At 35.3% G+C, this 17,607-nt stretch overlaps 1 protein-coding gene and 1 long non-coding RNA gene across 4 annotated transcripts in view; one reads left to right on the forward strand and one right to left on the reverse strand.

Annotated features, from left to right (window-relative positions):
• LOC123758804 (uncharacterized) overlaps positions 1-1,143 on the reverse strand; it is a 72,911-nt gene extending 71,768 nt beyond the window's left edge. The window contains exon 1 of the long non-coding RNA XR_006772939.2: positions 1,028-1,143. This is a non-coding gene — a long non-coding RNA (uncharacterized lncRNA). The remainder of the gene's footprint in view (positions 1-1,027) is intronic.
• Positions 1,144-1,181: 38 nt separating this feature from the next.
• On the forward strand, positions 1,182-17,572 carry Cnep1r2 (CTD nuclear envelope phosphatase 1 regulatory subunit 2). 3 transcript variants are annotated; one of them, XM_069334634.1, is made up of 6 exons: positions 1,214-1,274; positions 2,188-2,485; positions 2,914-2,958; positions 3,120-3,191; positions 11,291-11,425; positions 16,051-17,572. In XM_069334634.1, exons 3-6 carry the CDS (start codon positions 2,931-2,933, stop codon positions 16,194-16,196), a joined length of 381 nt encoding a protein of 126 aa, XP_069190735.1. In that variant the 5' UTR covers positions 1,214-1,274; positions 2,188-2,485; positions 2,914-2,930; the 3' UTR covers positions 16,197-17,572. The 3 variants fall into 3 exon arrangements, with proteins under 3 accessions (XP_045599462.1, XP_069190735.1, XP_045599464.1); XM_045743508.2 differs by having other exon boundaries at positions 2,262-2,485; XM_045743506.2 differs by lacking the exon at positions 2,188-2,485 and having other exon boundaries at positions 1,182-1,274.
• Positions 17,573-17,607: the final 35 nt, after the last annotated feature.

Genomic DNA, 17,607 nt, shown 5'->3' on the forward strand with positions numbered 1-17,607 from the left:
CCACGGGTTTACAACCCTATAGGCGAAAGAGCATCTCCTGTTTTCTGTCCTACATTATGGCTTGTTGAGCTTGAACCTGTTGCTCCTCGTTCGTGTTACATCTGACCTTTTGAAGAAAGTGTCTGTATCGACATCACCCAAATTGTTTAGTATTTTTAAGGTTTCTAATAGATCTGCCCTGTCATGCCTTGTCAACAGTATTATTAGCCCAGTAGCCCTCAACCATTCCTGATACAAGAGAGAGATTCTGAACACGGATGGAGGATACTTAACAGTGCACACAAACTGTAACCTGGTTACTTGGTTATAACCTTCAAGATCTTGAAGGTTATAATCAAGTTTATATCTCCCCAGATGGCACAGTAGAACAACAAAAAATGACAGGGGTACTAAGAGGCAAACTAAAGGAGTTAAGAATCAGACCAATACAAAGATTCAAAGATAAAGATTAGGAGAGGGCAGGTGATCATGATAACACTTAGGTAATTACAGATGAAGGAGACGATGTAGTCCTTTACCCAGCCAGGCAGAACTAACCCTATATATCTCTGACAACAAAAGACTCAAAACCAGACAGACAATGTACAGAATAGTAATGTGCAGAATGCAGGGCCAATCTCTCAGTCCCCAGGAACATCACGAGTTTAAATTGCTTCTACACAAATGCCATAAGCTTAGGAAATAAATTTAAGGCATTGTGTGCATACATTGAGGTTGAGACTCCCAAAATATTAATAATAATAATAATAATAATAATAATAATAATAATTTATTTGCAAGAAGGTACAATAGGTTAGCGAGATTTACAAGAATGTGAAAACATCATAAACCCAATATACCTTCTTATATATATATATAAATACGGTACAGTAAATAAATCTCCCAGAATACCCTTTGAGAAAGGACAGAACAAGAGCAGGCGGGGTAATTCTCTATGTGAAAGAGCACTTTAATGCAACCAACAGAGAGGAATTGAATGCCATGGGATAACACCACGAGATAATGGAAGTATAGCGTATATCTTTACCGTAATTGCCAAGCCGTGTGGTGCGTGTCCCCCGTGGAGTGTGTGTGAGCCTCGGGTCAGCTGTGCGGGTCCGCCATGGCGGCTTGAACCCCCCGCCGCCTAGCACTTGTTTAAACCTCACACCTCATTGGTCGAGAAGGTGTGAGCGCTGACCAATGAGGAGAGGTCTTACAGGATGTTTGTTTATGTGTGACCAGCTGGCCTGACCGGGCGGGGAGCGTTGACTCGTACTCTATCACCAAGTATTGTGAGTACAGGTGTGGGTTAGTAAGATGTGCAGGTGTAGGTTAGTGAGTTGTGCAGGTGTAGGTTAGTGAGGTGTGCACGTGTGGGTTAGTGAGGTGTGCACGTGTGGGTTAGTGAATGAGGTGTGCATGTGTGGGTTAGTGTGGTGTGCAGGTGTGGGCTGGTGAGTGTTGTTGATTTAGGGGCGATGATGATAGTGGGATGGGATGCACCCTAAGGGTGAATGAGTGAGGTGTAGACCTGTATCGGGCATCAAACACGGTCACCTTGATGACATGACTGTTTATGAAAGGTAAAATGCTTTGTAAAGCTAGGTTTAAGATGTTTGAGAAGTTGCTAAATATTCGTAGTTGTTTTAAATTAAACTACCAAACGAAAGTGTGCCAAGTTACATGGGTGGATAAATGTGTCTTGTATAATACAGTGGTTGATTATTTAGCTAGCTGCCTGGTTGAACCTTGGCACTGAGTGGATGCCCAGCCAAAAGTTGTGCTAACATTAAAACTTATGATGTGATGCCAAACACCTTATGCACACTATATATAAAACAATGTTATTTATTTTTCTTTGGTTATGATAGGTTGGGTTTTGGTTGGTTATTTGTTTAAAAGAGTAGCAATGATATAGCCAATTCAAACATTTTTCAGGCTGTTAGACGCGGCTGCGAGCAGCCGCGTCTAACAGCCTGGTTGATCAGTCCAGCAACCAGGAGGCCTGGTCGACGACCGGGCCGCGGGGACACTAAGCCCCGGAAGCACCTCAAGGTAGCCTCAAGGTAGGCCTTAGACCCCACTCTGCCTGGCTCATGATCCGCCTGGAAGTTGCTAAAAAAATGTTTTACAATTCCTGCCTTTAGGATTACAATTTTGATTCCAAATATCTTTATTTAATATCCATGATTGATCCAACTCCAGGCATATACATCGCCTGGGGCCACAGGGAAGTTAAGATTCTTTGATATTTTCATTTTGGATCTTGGCGCAATGAGTTGGTTGATTGACACCACCTTGGCTGAGAGTTCCTGGAGTTAACGAGTCCTGGCTATTCATGGTGTGCCCTCTGGATATGGCTGGCATCTGGCTCTTGCTCTGCTGCCATAGTTGGTGGATGTCTTCACCTTGCAGAGTAGACTTATGCTGTGTGTGATGTTAGTAGTCAGCACCTGCCTTGTCAATGGTGGCTAGGTGTCACCAGGTGTATCCCCACAAAAAGGTAATTTAGTTTTGCCAAATGGTTATGTTTCTTGGGGGGGAAATTGACTCCTATATTGGTTTCCATTCTGAGACCTAGTCTGAAAATGCATATGGTTTTGTCCTGTTGTCATCCATAACAACAACATTGTTTGCCTTCCAGGCAGTAATCGTTAAACCAAGGTTTTCATCAATATCTATGTTATTTAAATACAAAAATTTGTTTTATTTTATTAGGGAAACATACATGCACTAAAACAACTAAATTGTGCTGTCCTTCGTCTTCAAGATTTTTTCATATACAGTACGTATATTAGTTTGCACAGTGATTTAAAAAGTTAAAACTACATTCTATTATATTTTAGCCTTATTCAAATTTCCAGTTTGATTTGTAGAATTTAATCTATTAATTTCCCAGCTTTCAGTAATTTCCCAATTTTACTTTTACAGGAAAGACTTTTGCAGACATGTCTCTCGAGCAAACAGCATGTGAAGGTACAGTTACTAGATTCTTTAGATAAACAAAATCATGGCTTTAGTTAAACGAGTCAGAATGGTCAAAACGAGTGTTAATTTACTAACAAGTTAGCTTAAATACTATAGTTGAAAGATAAAAAAATGCTGGATACAATATGTAATAAACTTGCATCTTTCAGATCTAAAAGCATTTGAACGAAGGCTAACAGAAGTAATTGCTCGGCTGCAGCCTGCCACAACCCGTTGGAGAAGTAAGTACTGTACTGTAAAAAAACCAAGTTGCTGAAGATTTATGTGTGCGGTGTTCTCGGCAGATACATTAATGCCAATGGTAAACTCTACTGCGTAAAGTAGATTGTATTTTTATTTTACATTTTATATTTATACTATAATTATCTAATTTGAAGCTCTGGTATTCTAAAAGGAATTTTGTCTTTATTTATATATATATATATATATATATATATATATATATATATATATATATATATACAGTATATATATATGTCGTACCTAGTAGCCAGAACGCACTTCTCAGCCTACTATGCAAGGCCCAATTTGCCTAATAAGCCAAGTTTTTGTGAATTAATAGTTTTTCGACTACCTAACCTACCTAACCTAACTTTTTCGGCTACCTAACCTAACCTAACCTATAAAGATAGGTTAGGTAGGGTTGGTTAGGTTCGGTCATATATCTTCGTTAATTTTAACTCCAATAAAAAAAAAATGACCTCATACATAATGATATGGGTAGCTTTATCATTTCATAAGAAAAAAATTAGAGAAAATATATTAATTCAGAAAAACTAGGCTTATTAGGCAAATCGGGCCTTGCATAGTAGGCCGAGAAGTGCATTCTGGCTACTAGGTACGACATTATATATACATATATATATATATATATATATATATATATATATATATATATATATATATATATATATATATATATATATATATATATATATATATATATATATATATATATATATATATATATATGTCGTACCTAGTAGCCAGAACGCACTTTTTGGCCTACTATGCAAGGCCCGATTTGCATAATAAGCCAAGTTTTCATGAATTAATATATTTTCTCTAATTTTTTTCTTATGAAATGATAAAGCTACCCATTTCATTATGTATGAGGTCAATTTTTTATATTGGAGTTAAAATTAACGTAGATATATGACCGAACCTAACCAACCCTACCTAACCTAACCTAACCTATCTTTAAAGGTTAGGTTAGGTTAGGTACCCGAAAAACTTAGGTTAGGTTAGGTAGGTTAGGTTGTCGAAAAAACATTAATTCATGAAAACTTCGCTTATTATGCAAATCGGGCCTTGCATAGTAGGCCAAAAAGTGCGTTCTGGCTACTAGGTACGACATATTATATATATATATATATATATATATATATATATATATATATATATATATATATATATATATATATATATATATATATATATATATTTATGTCGTACCTAGTAGCCAGAACGCACTTCTCAGCCTACTATGCAAGGCCCGATTTGCCTAATAAGCCAAGTTTTCCTGAATTAATATATTTTCTCTAATTTTTTTCTTATGAAATGATAAAGCTACCCATTTCATTATGTATGAGGTAAATTTTTTTTTATTAGAGTTAAAATTAACGTAGATATATGACCGAACCTAACCAACCCTACCTAACCTAACCTAACCTATCTTTATAGGTTAGGTTAGGTTAGGTAGCCTGAAAAAGTTAGGTTAGGTTAGGTTAGGTAGGTTAGGTAGTCGAAAAAATATTAATTCATGAAAAGTTGGCTTATTAGGCAAATCGGGCCTTGCATAGTAGGCTGAGAAGTGCGTTCTGGCTACTAGGTACGACATATACATATATATATATATATATATATATATATATATATATATATATATATATATATATATATATATATAATATATAATATATATGTCGTACCTAGTAGCCAGAACTCACTTCTCAGCCTACTATGCAAGGCCCGATTTGCCTAATAATCCAAGTTTTCATGAATTAATTGTTTTTCGGCTACCTAACTTACCTAACCTAACTTTTTTGGCTACCTAACCTAACCTATAAAGATAGATTAGGTTAGGTTAGGTAGGGTTGGTTAGGTTCGGTCATATATCTACGTTAATTTTAACTCCAAAAAAAAAAATTGACCTCATTCATAATGAAATGGGTAGCTTTATCATTTCATAAGAAAAAAATTAGAGAACATATATTAATTCAGGAAAACTTGGCTTATTAGGCAAATTGGGCCTTGCATAGTAGGCTGAGAAGTGCATTCTGGCTACTAGATACGACATATATATAATATATATATATATATATATATATATATATATATATATATATATATATATATATATATATATATATATATATATATATATATATATATATTATATATATGTCGTATCTAGTAGCCAGAATGCACTTCTCAGCCTACTATGCAAGGCCCAATTTGCCTAATAAGCCAAGTTTTCCTGAATTAATATATGTTCTCTAATTTTTTGATTATGAAATGATAAAGCTACCCATTTCATTATGAATGAGGTCAATTTTTTTTTTTGGAGTTAAAATTAACGTAGATATATGACCGAACCTAACCAACCCTACCTAACCTAACCTAATCTATCTTTATAGGTTAGGTTAGGTAGCCAAAAAAGTTAGGTTAGGTAAGTTAGGTAGCCGAAAAACAATTAAATCATGAAAACTTGGATTATTAGGCAAATCGGGCCTTGCATAGTAGGCTGAGAAGTGAGTTCTGGCTACTAGGTACGACATATATATTATATATATTATATATATATATATATATATATATATATATATATATATATATATATATATATATATATATATATATATATATATATATATATATATATATATATAATTAAATATGACCGAGAAAGTAAGATTAATAATTCTAACACGAATTTTCTCAATCTTTCGTACATTTCGTTTCACTGTTGGAGGTAAATCAAAAATCAATTCTCCAAAATTCATTTTTATTTCTAGTCTGACGCGACACGAGCGCGTTTCGTAAAACTTATTACATTTTCAAAGACTTTAGTTCACAAATACACAACTGAATAGAACTTACGCATCTCCGATTTTATATCTACATTTGAGTGAGGTGGGAGGGGTGATGTGGCATTAACACAAGACAGAACAAGATGTGGTATTAATAGGGTATTAATTTCATCAACACAAGACAGAACAAGAGTATTAATAGGGTATTAATTTCATCAACACAAGACAGAACACGAAACAATGGATATTGAATAGAAGTGTTTGTAGAAAGCCTATTGGTTCATATTTCTTGATGCTTCTATATTGGAGCGGAGTCTTGAGGTGGGTAGAATATAGTTGTGCAATAATTGGCTGTTGATTGCTGGTGTTGACTTCTTGATATGTAGTGCCTCGCAAACGTCAAGCCGCCTGCTATCGCTGTATCTATCGATCATTTCTGTGTTGTTTACTAGGATTTCTCTGGCGATGGTTTGGTTGTGGGAAGAGATTATATGTTCCTTAATGGAGCCCTGTTGCTTATGCATCGTTAAACGCCTAGAAAGAGATGTTGTTGTCTTGCCTATATACTGGGTTTTTTGGAGCTTACAGTCCCCAAGAGGGCATTTGAAGGCATAGACGACGTTAGTCTCTTTTAAAGCGTTCTGTTTTGTGTCTGGAGAGTTTCTCATGAGTAGGCTGGCCGTTTTTCTGGTTTTATAGTAAATCGTCAGTTGTATCCTCTGATTTTTGTCTGTAGGGATAACGTTTCTATTAACAATATCTTTCAGGACCCTTTCCTCCGTTTTATGAGCTGTGGAAAAGAAATTCCTGTAAAATAGTCTAATAGGGGGTATAGGTGTTGTGTTAGTTGTCTCTTCAGAGGTTGCATGGCTTTTCACTTTCCTTCTTATGATGTCTTCGACGAAACCATTGGAGAAGCCGTTATTGACTAGGACCTGCCTTACCCTACAGAGTTCTGTTCTTATACATGTGTCCATCCGGGCTCAAGAAGGGTGCCTCTTTAGTACACGCTTGGAGTAGTTTCCTCAGAATATTTTCTGGTATGTCAAGAGGAGTACAGGCTGGATCACGACTCCACCGGACTCCACCTGCCAAAGATCATTGGGGAATATAAACCTGGATATGCGTATGGAAATGTCAAGACGCACAAGCCTGGAAACCCACTTCGGCCAATCATTAGCCAGATACCCACACCCACGTACAGACTGGCGAAGCGACTCAACGGCCTGCTGACTCCTTATGTTCCTTGCGCCTTCAGCCTGAAGTCTCCAAAGGAATTTGTTGACTTACTGCGGGGCACACGGGCCACAGGGATAAGAGCCTCGTTGGACGTAGAATCGCTGTTTACCAACGTACCTGTGGACGAGACAATCGGAATGATAGCCGACAGAGTGTATCGTGATCCAGCCTGTACTCCTCTTGACATACCAGAAAATATTCTGAGGAAACTACTCCAAGCTTGTACTAAAGAGGCACCCTTCTTGAGCCCGGATGGACACATGTATAAGCAAGTAGATGGGGTCGCCATGGGTTCTCCCCTAGGTGTCCTGTTTGCAAACTTCTACATGGGTACCATCGAGCAAAAAGTCTTAGTCGACATGAACTTGAAACCGGCCATATACTGCAGGTATGTTGACGACATTTTTACACAGGTACCTGATGTCAGACATCTGCAGGAGCTGAAGGAGGCATTTGAGCAGAGTTCCGTGCTGCGTTTCACTTACGAGATGGAAAAGGATGGGAAGCTGCCCTTTCTAGATGTAACAGTCATGGAAAAGGGCGGAGGTTTCCACACTGTAGTCTACACTAAGGAAACAAACATAGGAATGTGCCTAAATGCCAACAGCGACTGCCCAGACAGGTACAAGAGGAGTGTTGTTAACGCATATGTCGACCGTGCTCTCAGCCACAGCTCAGAATGGAAGCAAGTCGACGAAGAACTCTGTAGGGTAAGGCAGGTCCTAGTCAATAACGGCTTCTCCAATGGTTTCGTCGAAGACATCATAAGAAGGAAAGTGAAAAGCCATGCAACCTCTGAAGAGACAACTAACACAACACCTATACCCCCCCATTAGACTATTTTACAGGAATTTCTTTTCCACAGCTCATAAAACGGAGGAAAGGGTCCTGAATGATATTGTTAATAGAAACGTTATCTCTACAGACAAAAATCAGAGGATACAACTGACGATTTACTATAAAACCAGAAAAACGGCCAGCCTACTCATGAGAAACTCTCCAGACACAAAACAGAACGCTTTAAAAGAGACTAACGTCGTCTATGCCTTCAAATGCCCTCTTGGGGACTGTAAGCTCCAAAAAACCCAGTATATAGGCAAGACAACAACATCTCTTTCTAGGCGTTTAACGATGCATAAGCAACAGGGCTCCATTAAGGAACATATAATCTCTTCCCACAACCAAACCATCGCCAGAGAAATCCTAGTAAACAACACAGAAATGATCGATAGATACAGCGATAGCAGGCGGCTTGACGTTTGCGAGGCACTACACATCAAGAAGTCAACACCAGCAATCAACAGCCAATTATTGCACAACTATATTCTACCCACCTCAAGACTCCGCTCCAATATAGAAGCATCAAGAAATATGAACCAATAGGCTTTCTACAAACACTTCTATTCAATATCCATTGTTTCGTGTTCTGTCTTGTGTTGATGAAATTAATACCCTATTAATACTCTTGTTCTGTCTTGTGTTGATGAAATTAATACCCTATTAATACCACATCTTGTTCTGTCTTGTGTTAATGCCACATCACCCCTCCCACCTCACTCAAATGTAGATATAAAATCGGAGATGCGTAAGTTCTATTCAGTTGTGTATTTGTGAACTAAAGTCTTTGAAAATGTAATAAGTTTTACGAAACGCGCTCGTGTCGCGTCAGACTAGAAATAAAAATGAATTTTGGAGAATTGATTTTTTATTTACCTCCAACAGTGAAACGAAATGTACGAAAGATTGAGAAAATTCGTGTTAGAATTATTAATCTTACTTTCTCGGTCATATTTAATAATATATGTCTACAGGAAAGACTGCTACCAAAATATACTAATATATATATATATATATATATATATATATATATATATATATATATATATATATATATATATAATATAATGTATGTCAATTTTTTTAAGTTTTCCAACAAAAATTATGAAACATATGTTTGTGCATACAGTGGATCTATGATCTAATGAATCTAGATGAATTCTAATGATGGTCATTAGATAAAATGTAATTAATTCCTTGATGGTTCGAATAAATTGTGTTCATTCCAAATTGTTCAGTATAGCATGCAAATGTTCGATTATATGAGGATTGTTCATCCAAGCCATCATTGAGGCCAAGCATCAGGAGGTGACTGTGTTATCATCACCATCATCATCATCCATGAGCCACCTAATCAAAGTGTAAACTCTTGTACAGTGCCTACCTGTTGACAATTTTGGGGATCAATGTTCCCGCGGCCTGGTCTCTGACCAGGCATCCTGGTTGCTGGTTTGATCAACCAAGCTGTTCAATGCGGCTGCTCGCAGCCTGAAATATGAATCGCAGCCTGGTATGCCAGAGTGCAACTGAGAAAGGACAGAAAAAGACATGGAAAAGTATAAGAACATTGGTACAGAGGCAAATGTAGAGGGACTAAAGAGTGCCAGGAATGAGTACACCAGAATCAGGTGGCCAGTAGAGCAGCAGTTTGAAAATAACCTTGCGGCAAAACCATAGAGCCAATGTAAGTTGTGGCACAGCCATTTGTAGAAGAAAACAATAGTACGAGACCATGTGAATAAACTGCGGGGACAGAAGCACTTTTAGAGAATGACAAAAAAGTGTGATGAACAACTCAACAAGAGGCTCAAGCAGGTCTACAAACCAGAACCAGATTGGTGCCTAAGTAGGAGATGACAGATGACCAGAAACAACGGTAGACAGAATTCAAACTAATACAGTATAGAAGAGGTAAAATGACAACTGGAGGAGCTAGATATAGCAAAAGCAGTAGGACCAGACCAGATATCATGGTTATTGAAAGAGGCTGCAGGGATCTTGTGTTACCCATTTACTTTAGTGTTCAACATTACATTAGAGGCAGTTACAAGAAATGTTAAGAGAAAAGACCTGGGAGTAGGCATAATCTCAACATTAACACCAGAAGCTTATGTGAGCAGGATAACATCAGCAACATATGGGAAGTTAGCAAACATAAAAACATCATTTAAGAATCTAAACAAGGTGGTTTTCCAGTCCGTACACACTGCCTATATAAGACCATTACTTGAGTATGCATCACCAGCATGGAACCCATACCTTTTGAAATATATACTCAAACACGAGAAAGTTTGTGAGTTTGCAACCACCGGGGAGATTATTACACTTGGTACCAAAATTGAGAAGCGCCAGCAATGTGGACAGATTGTGAGAACTGACCCTCACAATCTTGGAGGGGAAAGAAACACAAGAGATATGATAGTTACATACAAGATTTTGAGGGGAAATAGACAAGTGGATAAAGGAAGTTATTTAAATTAAAATGAGGTAGGACAAGGGGACATCACTGGAAGCTGGACACACAAATTAGTCGAAAAGATGTAAGGAAGTTCTCATTCCCTGTACAGGTGGTGAGCAAGTGGAATGCACTGAAGGAAGAGGTTTTTGAAGACAATTCCATCCACAACTTTAAGAAAGTGTGATGAATACATTAATGTTGAGAGAGGTAATAGCGCGTCAGGTATTATCGGCTAGGAGGCAGTGCATAAAGAGCTACTGTAAATCTCCTCCCCTGTAGTAACTGATAGGTAAGTATTGGTATATTGTGTATGAATTTAAAATTATTTATACTGAAAGTTACCAATAACATTGTAACTTAAACATGTTCCCAATAATTTGTGACGCAGCAGAAAACCAAGTGTTCACCATGATATATTCAGTGTAAAAAATGGTCCAAGTTGTTACTGTACAAGTGGTGGGAGTCAAATGTGTGTGTAGAACTATGCACAATGAGAAGCTAATGCAAGAACTTGAGTCCAGAAATGTGAGGGTTCACTGTCCTTCATACACATGCATTGTAAAATACTGTACAGTATTTCTATTAGGCTTTTACACTTTTTCATTGTTTTTGAGTTGAAAACTGTTTCACATCATTTACAAATTATAAATTGTGTGTTTATATATGGTTCAAGTGCTTATATTATTTATTAAGTACACAGTGCTGCAACATATAGGTAAATATTTGTGTGTTTAAAATAATACTTCCCTTTCAGTGGTGCTGGCGATTGTAGCTACAAGCACAGCTCTTGGTGCCTACCTCTGGCTCACTGATCCTATAACACAAGATGCATCTTTTGTCCAGTCCCTTCTCAATCACCTCTTCTTCACTTTTGCTGCTTCTGCATTAAGTAAGCTCACTTCAATAGTTTGAGGTTTTTATTTAATTATTTCACACGACTATATGTTCACATCAACGATCTCAAAATTTGAATAAACTGTGAATAATTATTTAATTATTTCACACGACTATATGTTCACATCAACGCTCTCAAAATTTGAATAAACTGTGAATTTTCTGTATACTGTGTTTGTATTAGTGAAAACAGGCAATTACTTATAAAAAATTATTATATGGTTTTGGTGAATAATTATGTAGAGGTATAGCCGATGTATCGGTATCTTCATCCTATTTTTGATGAATCATTATCAGTATCAATTAAATTTCGGAAGTTTTTATTTGTCCTTCACAGGGGTAGATGATTTTTGACCACTGTTAGCAGGAGTCAGAAAATTGCTAAGCCAAAATGTCAAGGGATCCACAGGAATGCGGGGTAATGATGAACCAGCCAGGTTTATGCTCATACTCACTTTGAGTCAGATATTTGCCTGAAACGCTACGCGTGCTAGTGGCTGTACAAGAATGTAAGAACTTTCATGTGTGTGTGTGTGTATATATATATACTGTATATATATATATATATATATATATATATATATATATATATATATATATATATATATATATATATATATATATATATATATATATATATATATATATATATATATATATATATATATATATATATATATATATATATATATATATATATATATATATATATATATATATATATATATATATATATATATATATATATATATATATATATATATATATATATATATATATATATATATATATATATATATATATATATATATATATATATATATATATATATATATATATATATATATATATATATATATATATATATATATATATATATATATATATATATATATATATATATATATATATATATATATATATATATATATATATATATATATATATATATATATATATATATATATATATATATATATATATATATATATATATATATATATATATATATATATATAATGTCGTACCTAGTAGCCAGAACGCACTTCTCAGCCTACTATGCAAGGCCCAATTTGCCTAATAAGCCAAGTTTTCATGAATTAATATATTTTCTCAATTTTTTTTCTTATGAAATGATAAAAGCTACCCATTTCATTATGTATGAGGTCAATTTTATTTTATTGGATTGAAAATTAACGTAGATATATGACCGAACCTAACCAACCCTACCTAACCTATCTTTATAGGTTAGGTTAGGTTAGGTAGCCAAAAAAGTTAGGTTAGGTTAGGTAGTCAAAAAAACATTAAATCATGAAAACTTGGCTTATTAGGCAAATCGGGCCTTGCATAGTAGGCTGAGAAGTGCATTCTGGCTACTAGGTACGACATATATATATATAATATTTATATATATATATATATATATATATATATATATATATATATATATATATATATATATATATATATATATACATACATACATACATACATACATACATACATACATACATACACAGTGGTACCTCGGAATGCGATTGTCCCTGTATGCGAGGTTTTCGGAAGGCGAGGTGTATTTACTCCAAAAATTTGTCTCAGAAGGCGAGGGTTACTTCGGGAGGCGAGTTTGGACGCGAGTTTGTTGATACGCGTACAGCCGACCTAGCGCGTTCGTCGCCCCTCCGCCCCGCCGCCCCTCAGTTTATTATTGTCTCGCGCTCAGTGACTACCCCCACATCAATTCTTCTCGCGTATTTTCAGTGTTTTGTTGGATTTTTGGTGATTTGTCTATACAATTTGTTATTATATATCTCACCATGGGTCCCAAGAAAGCCAGTGGTAAGGATAAAGGCCAGAAAGCTCATGTGAGGATGACAATAGAGGAGAAACAAGAGATCATTCGGAAGCATGAGAACGGTACACGTGTTGTTGAACTTTGTAGGCAGTACAACAAAGCCACATCAACAATATGCACTATACTTAAGAAGAAAAATAAGATTATGGGTGCTAAAGTGGCAAAAGGAGTAAGAACATTAACGGCACAAATACCACAAATACTTGAAGAAGTGGAAAAGTTATTAATTTGGATACACGACAAGGAGTTGAGGGGTGATAGTGTTTCGGAGGCCATTATTTGTGAGAAAGCCAGGGTGTTGCACGAAGACCTTCTAAAGAATACCCCTGCAACGAGTGATGCAGATAAGAAAGAGTTTAAGGCAAGCAGGGGCTGGTTTGAAAAATTTAGAAAGAGAAGTGGTATCCATAGTGTTACAAGGCATGGGGTTATGTGATGTGATTATGAAAGGGGACTCCCCTTCCAAACAGTAACTCCTCTCCTCCTCCCCCCTCCTCACCATCTTCCATACGCCTACAGCACTCGACAGCAAGGTAAGTAATAACTGGAACACAGTTTTGTAGGTTTATTTAGATGAATTAGGTAAATTAGGTATAAAAATTTAGTTTGATGTGGGGTTTTTGGGGTAGTCAGGAACGGATTAATTCATTTCCCTTTATTTCTTATGGGGAAATTAACTTCGGAATGCGAGTTTTCGGAAGGCGAGGCGTCTCCAGGAACGGATTAAACTCTTATTCTGAGGTATGCCTGTATATATATATATATATATATATATATATATATATATATATATATATATATATATATATATATATATATATATATATATTAATATATTATTAAATATGACCGAAAAAGTAAGATTAATAATTCTAACACGAATTTTCTCAATCTTTCGTACATTTCTTTTCACTGTTGGAGGTAATTCAAAAATCAATTCTCCAAAATTCATTTTTATTTCTAGTCTGACGCGACATCTTCGAGGTCCTCGAAGATATGTAAGCTCTATTCAGTTTCAGTTGTGTGTTTGTAAACTAAAGTCTTTGAAAATGTAATAAGTTTTACGAAACGCGCTCAAGTGTCGCGTCAGACTAGAAATAAAAATGAATTTTGCAGAATTGATCTTTGAATTACCATCAACAGTGAAAAGAAACATAAGAAAGATAGAGAAAATTCGTGTTAGAATTATTAATCTTATTTTTTCGGTCATATTTAATAATAAATATATATATATATAATATATATATATATATATATATATATATATAAATAATAAGGAAAATAAAACTTTAAGACCCCCTTTGGAATGAGTGATTTGTGTGTACAGTACTAACATCTGTACAGTATATGGTAAACATAGAAATGACCAGTTCAGGAAAAGAATTGGAGGGTAGGAGGCTGGCATACTGTAAAAGAAATTGAGGCGATAAGAGAACTTCTATCAGAAATACCATGGGAGACAAAACTTACTAGAGAAGGCCACACAAGGCATAAGGTATTTCTAACCAATGAATGTTGGGAAGCATTTGAGTGGTTTGTTACTGCTCAGAGAGGAAATGGTGAAAACATAAGACTAACCCATGGTTAATACAAAATGCATGAGTACGCTTGCATTCATAAATTACATAGGGGTACTAGAATGCAACCCACACATCTGAAAAGGAAGAAATGATGAACTTTCAATCTGTCCTTTACCTCATGTTGTGTAATATTACACGACTTGACAATGGTCCAGGACGAACTGACATGTCATCATTTCTTCATTTTCTGATGTGTGGGTTGGGAATTGACTCTTCAGCCATATTATTGTGACATTGTCTGCACCTGAATTCAAGGAATGAATACCTCAGAATGAAAAGAGAAGCAGAGATATTTTGAGAATGGTATAGCAAGTAAAGCAGTGACCCAGCCCAAGCTGCTTCACAACCACACCAGACCACACCAGAAGGTAAACAACAAGAAAGAGAATGAGACTCAGAATAGGGGAGGGCACAAATACAGAAACTGACAGGAAGGTGTTAGGCTTTCGACTGAAGATTCTGATAAATCTTTACAATAGAGTAAGAGGAAATGCCCGAGCTAAGTGGGATGATGTTGAACCCAGCAACACCGGAGTACTTTGAGATTAAGAGATGAAGTAAGGAGGCATCTGCTAGAATTGGACATAACTAAGGTAGTAGGACCAAACATGATCTCGCCAGCTGTAACATGCCATGCTGGTAACTTTTTGTAGTATATAACAAGACACTGGAAACAGGTGCAAACTATCAGAAAGTTGGAAGGCAACCAATATACTGCCAATATAAAAAAGGGAAGATAGACAACACATTATGTGGTTTTGAAGGTGGATAATATTATATTTTCCGTAAGTACAAACAAAGATTTAAGTCATGGAAGTGACTTAACAACACGGCCCAATTAAGAGACCAATAGTCAAGAGCAAACATTACAAGATACAGGCTGAAATTCAGCTTTTTCTTTTTAAGATTGGGTGTGAATGTGGATGCTTTTTCAGTCTGTCTTTATGTCAAACTACTGTGTATGCTCTCAAAGAAACAAAGATTAGTAGTAGTGGATATGAAGATTTATGTAAAAATGTGGACAAGGAAAATTATTAGTGAAAATCATAACAATATTTAAGGGATGAAAGCTGGTAGAGAGGCATGAGCAAAATACTGTGCATAGACTGATCAAGAATGGAGTAAGATGGATAAACATAAAACTTCATTAAATATTAATAAATGCTTAATATTTCTTTTTTTCAGTTCTCCTGTTCATAATGGGCATTCACAAAAAGGTGGTATCGCCCTCAATAATCACATCTCGAACACGGGCAGTTCTGGTGGATTTCAACATGTCCTGTGATGACACCGGGAAACTTATTCTCAAACCACGACCAACAACAACCTGAGAATATTAAATTTTTAGGATGTAAGGGGACAATTATTTTTTATGATATTCCAAATGAATCTATTAGAGCTAATCATTAGTGAATGCTTTACTTACACAAATTTAAATCCAAGTTAACAGATTGTTGGAGAGTTGATTAAAATTGCATCAAAGAACTAAACTTGGATTTTCTAAATTACTATTGATCTGTTTAGAAAACAATATTTTACAAACTTAGAAAGATCAAGATGCAAAATTATTCATGAACTGTAGTTAATTTTTAAGTACAATATTGCTATGAAAAGCATTATTTTTAAACTACAGTTACACTGCTTCATGACTGTTTTTATCCCTCTGGTATTGAATTATTATGTGCTAGAAGCTTGTCATTTATCACAAGAGTTTTAAGTGCTACATTCAAGTATTTATCTGCAGGTTTCTTTGACAACAAAGTAGTTGGGGAATTGTTAGTCTATTATTACTTTTTTATTTTTTTATTAGACCTCAGCTTAAGTTACACGAAAGTAATATCACTGTTACCGGCATGTGCTTTAAAGTTCTTTCTTCCATACAGTTCATTATAGACTATTCTGGAATATCAGTGAGAGTATACCAAATGGTACTGTACAGTTTATATGAATCTTACAAGTTGGTGATTGATCAGGTTTTTTTTATGTGAATGTAAAGACCTTTTTGTGGGATATAAGAAATTCTCCAAATTTAGGAGACAAGCAGATACAGATGTAGCTGGTGAATCCATGTCTGCAAGAATACTCTCTATGAAAGTCAGATAATGTTTTCTATGAATACTCATGATTTTAGTTTAAGGAATAATTTTTTGATAGTGAAATGTTTTACCATGAATGATGTATTCAGTGTTTTATTTCCTTCCCCCTCCTGCACATTATTCCTTTTTAATGAATACAATACTTTGGTGTATTCATTCTGTAGTAGATATGTGACCAACCTGTAAATTTTGGTAGAATTCTTTAACATATGTAATGCTTATCTAACATTACTAATGAACTTGAGAATATCATGAATGATTTGTAATTTATTATCTCTTTTTTTATATTCCTATAATGAGTGCTTGAGGACTGTGCTATAGACATTGAGAAGTTCCTTACTGGAGCAGTGTGCGAGATAAAATATAACATTAGCAGTTGTCTTGGAAGATATTGATCTTCCCAAGATTTTGCAATAATTATTTAGTGCTAAAATAGACAAAATTTAAGTTTGGATGAACATCACAATGTGATGTATTAGTTGTGTATAGTGTACACCATGATGTATTTGTAATATTGAGGCTGTTTTACTCTATATACTCATGTACAATGTAAATTTTAATTACTTTATACTTGATATTAAAGGTATCCTTAAATGAATATCTGAAAGCTAGAGCATATTTTACTTTACCCTATAAACTCACTCAA

This window comes from Procambarus clarkii, chromosome 31 (genome assembly GCF_040958095.1).
Source record: "Procambarus clarkii isolate CNS0578487 chromosome 31, FALCON_Pclarkii_2.0, whole genome shotgun sequence".
Taxonomy (NCBI): Eukaryota; Metazoa; Arthropoda; class Malacostraca; order Decapoda; family Cambaridae; genus Procambarus; species Procambarus clarkii.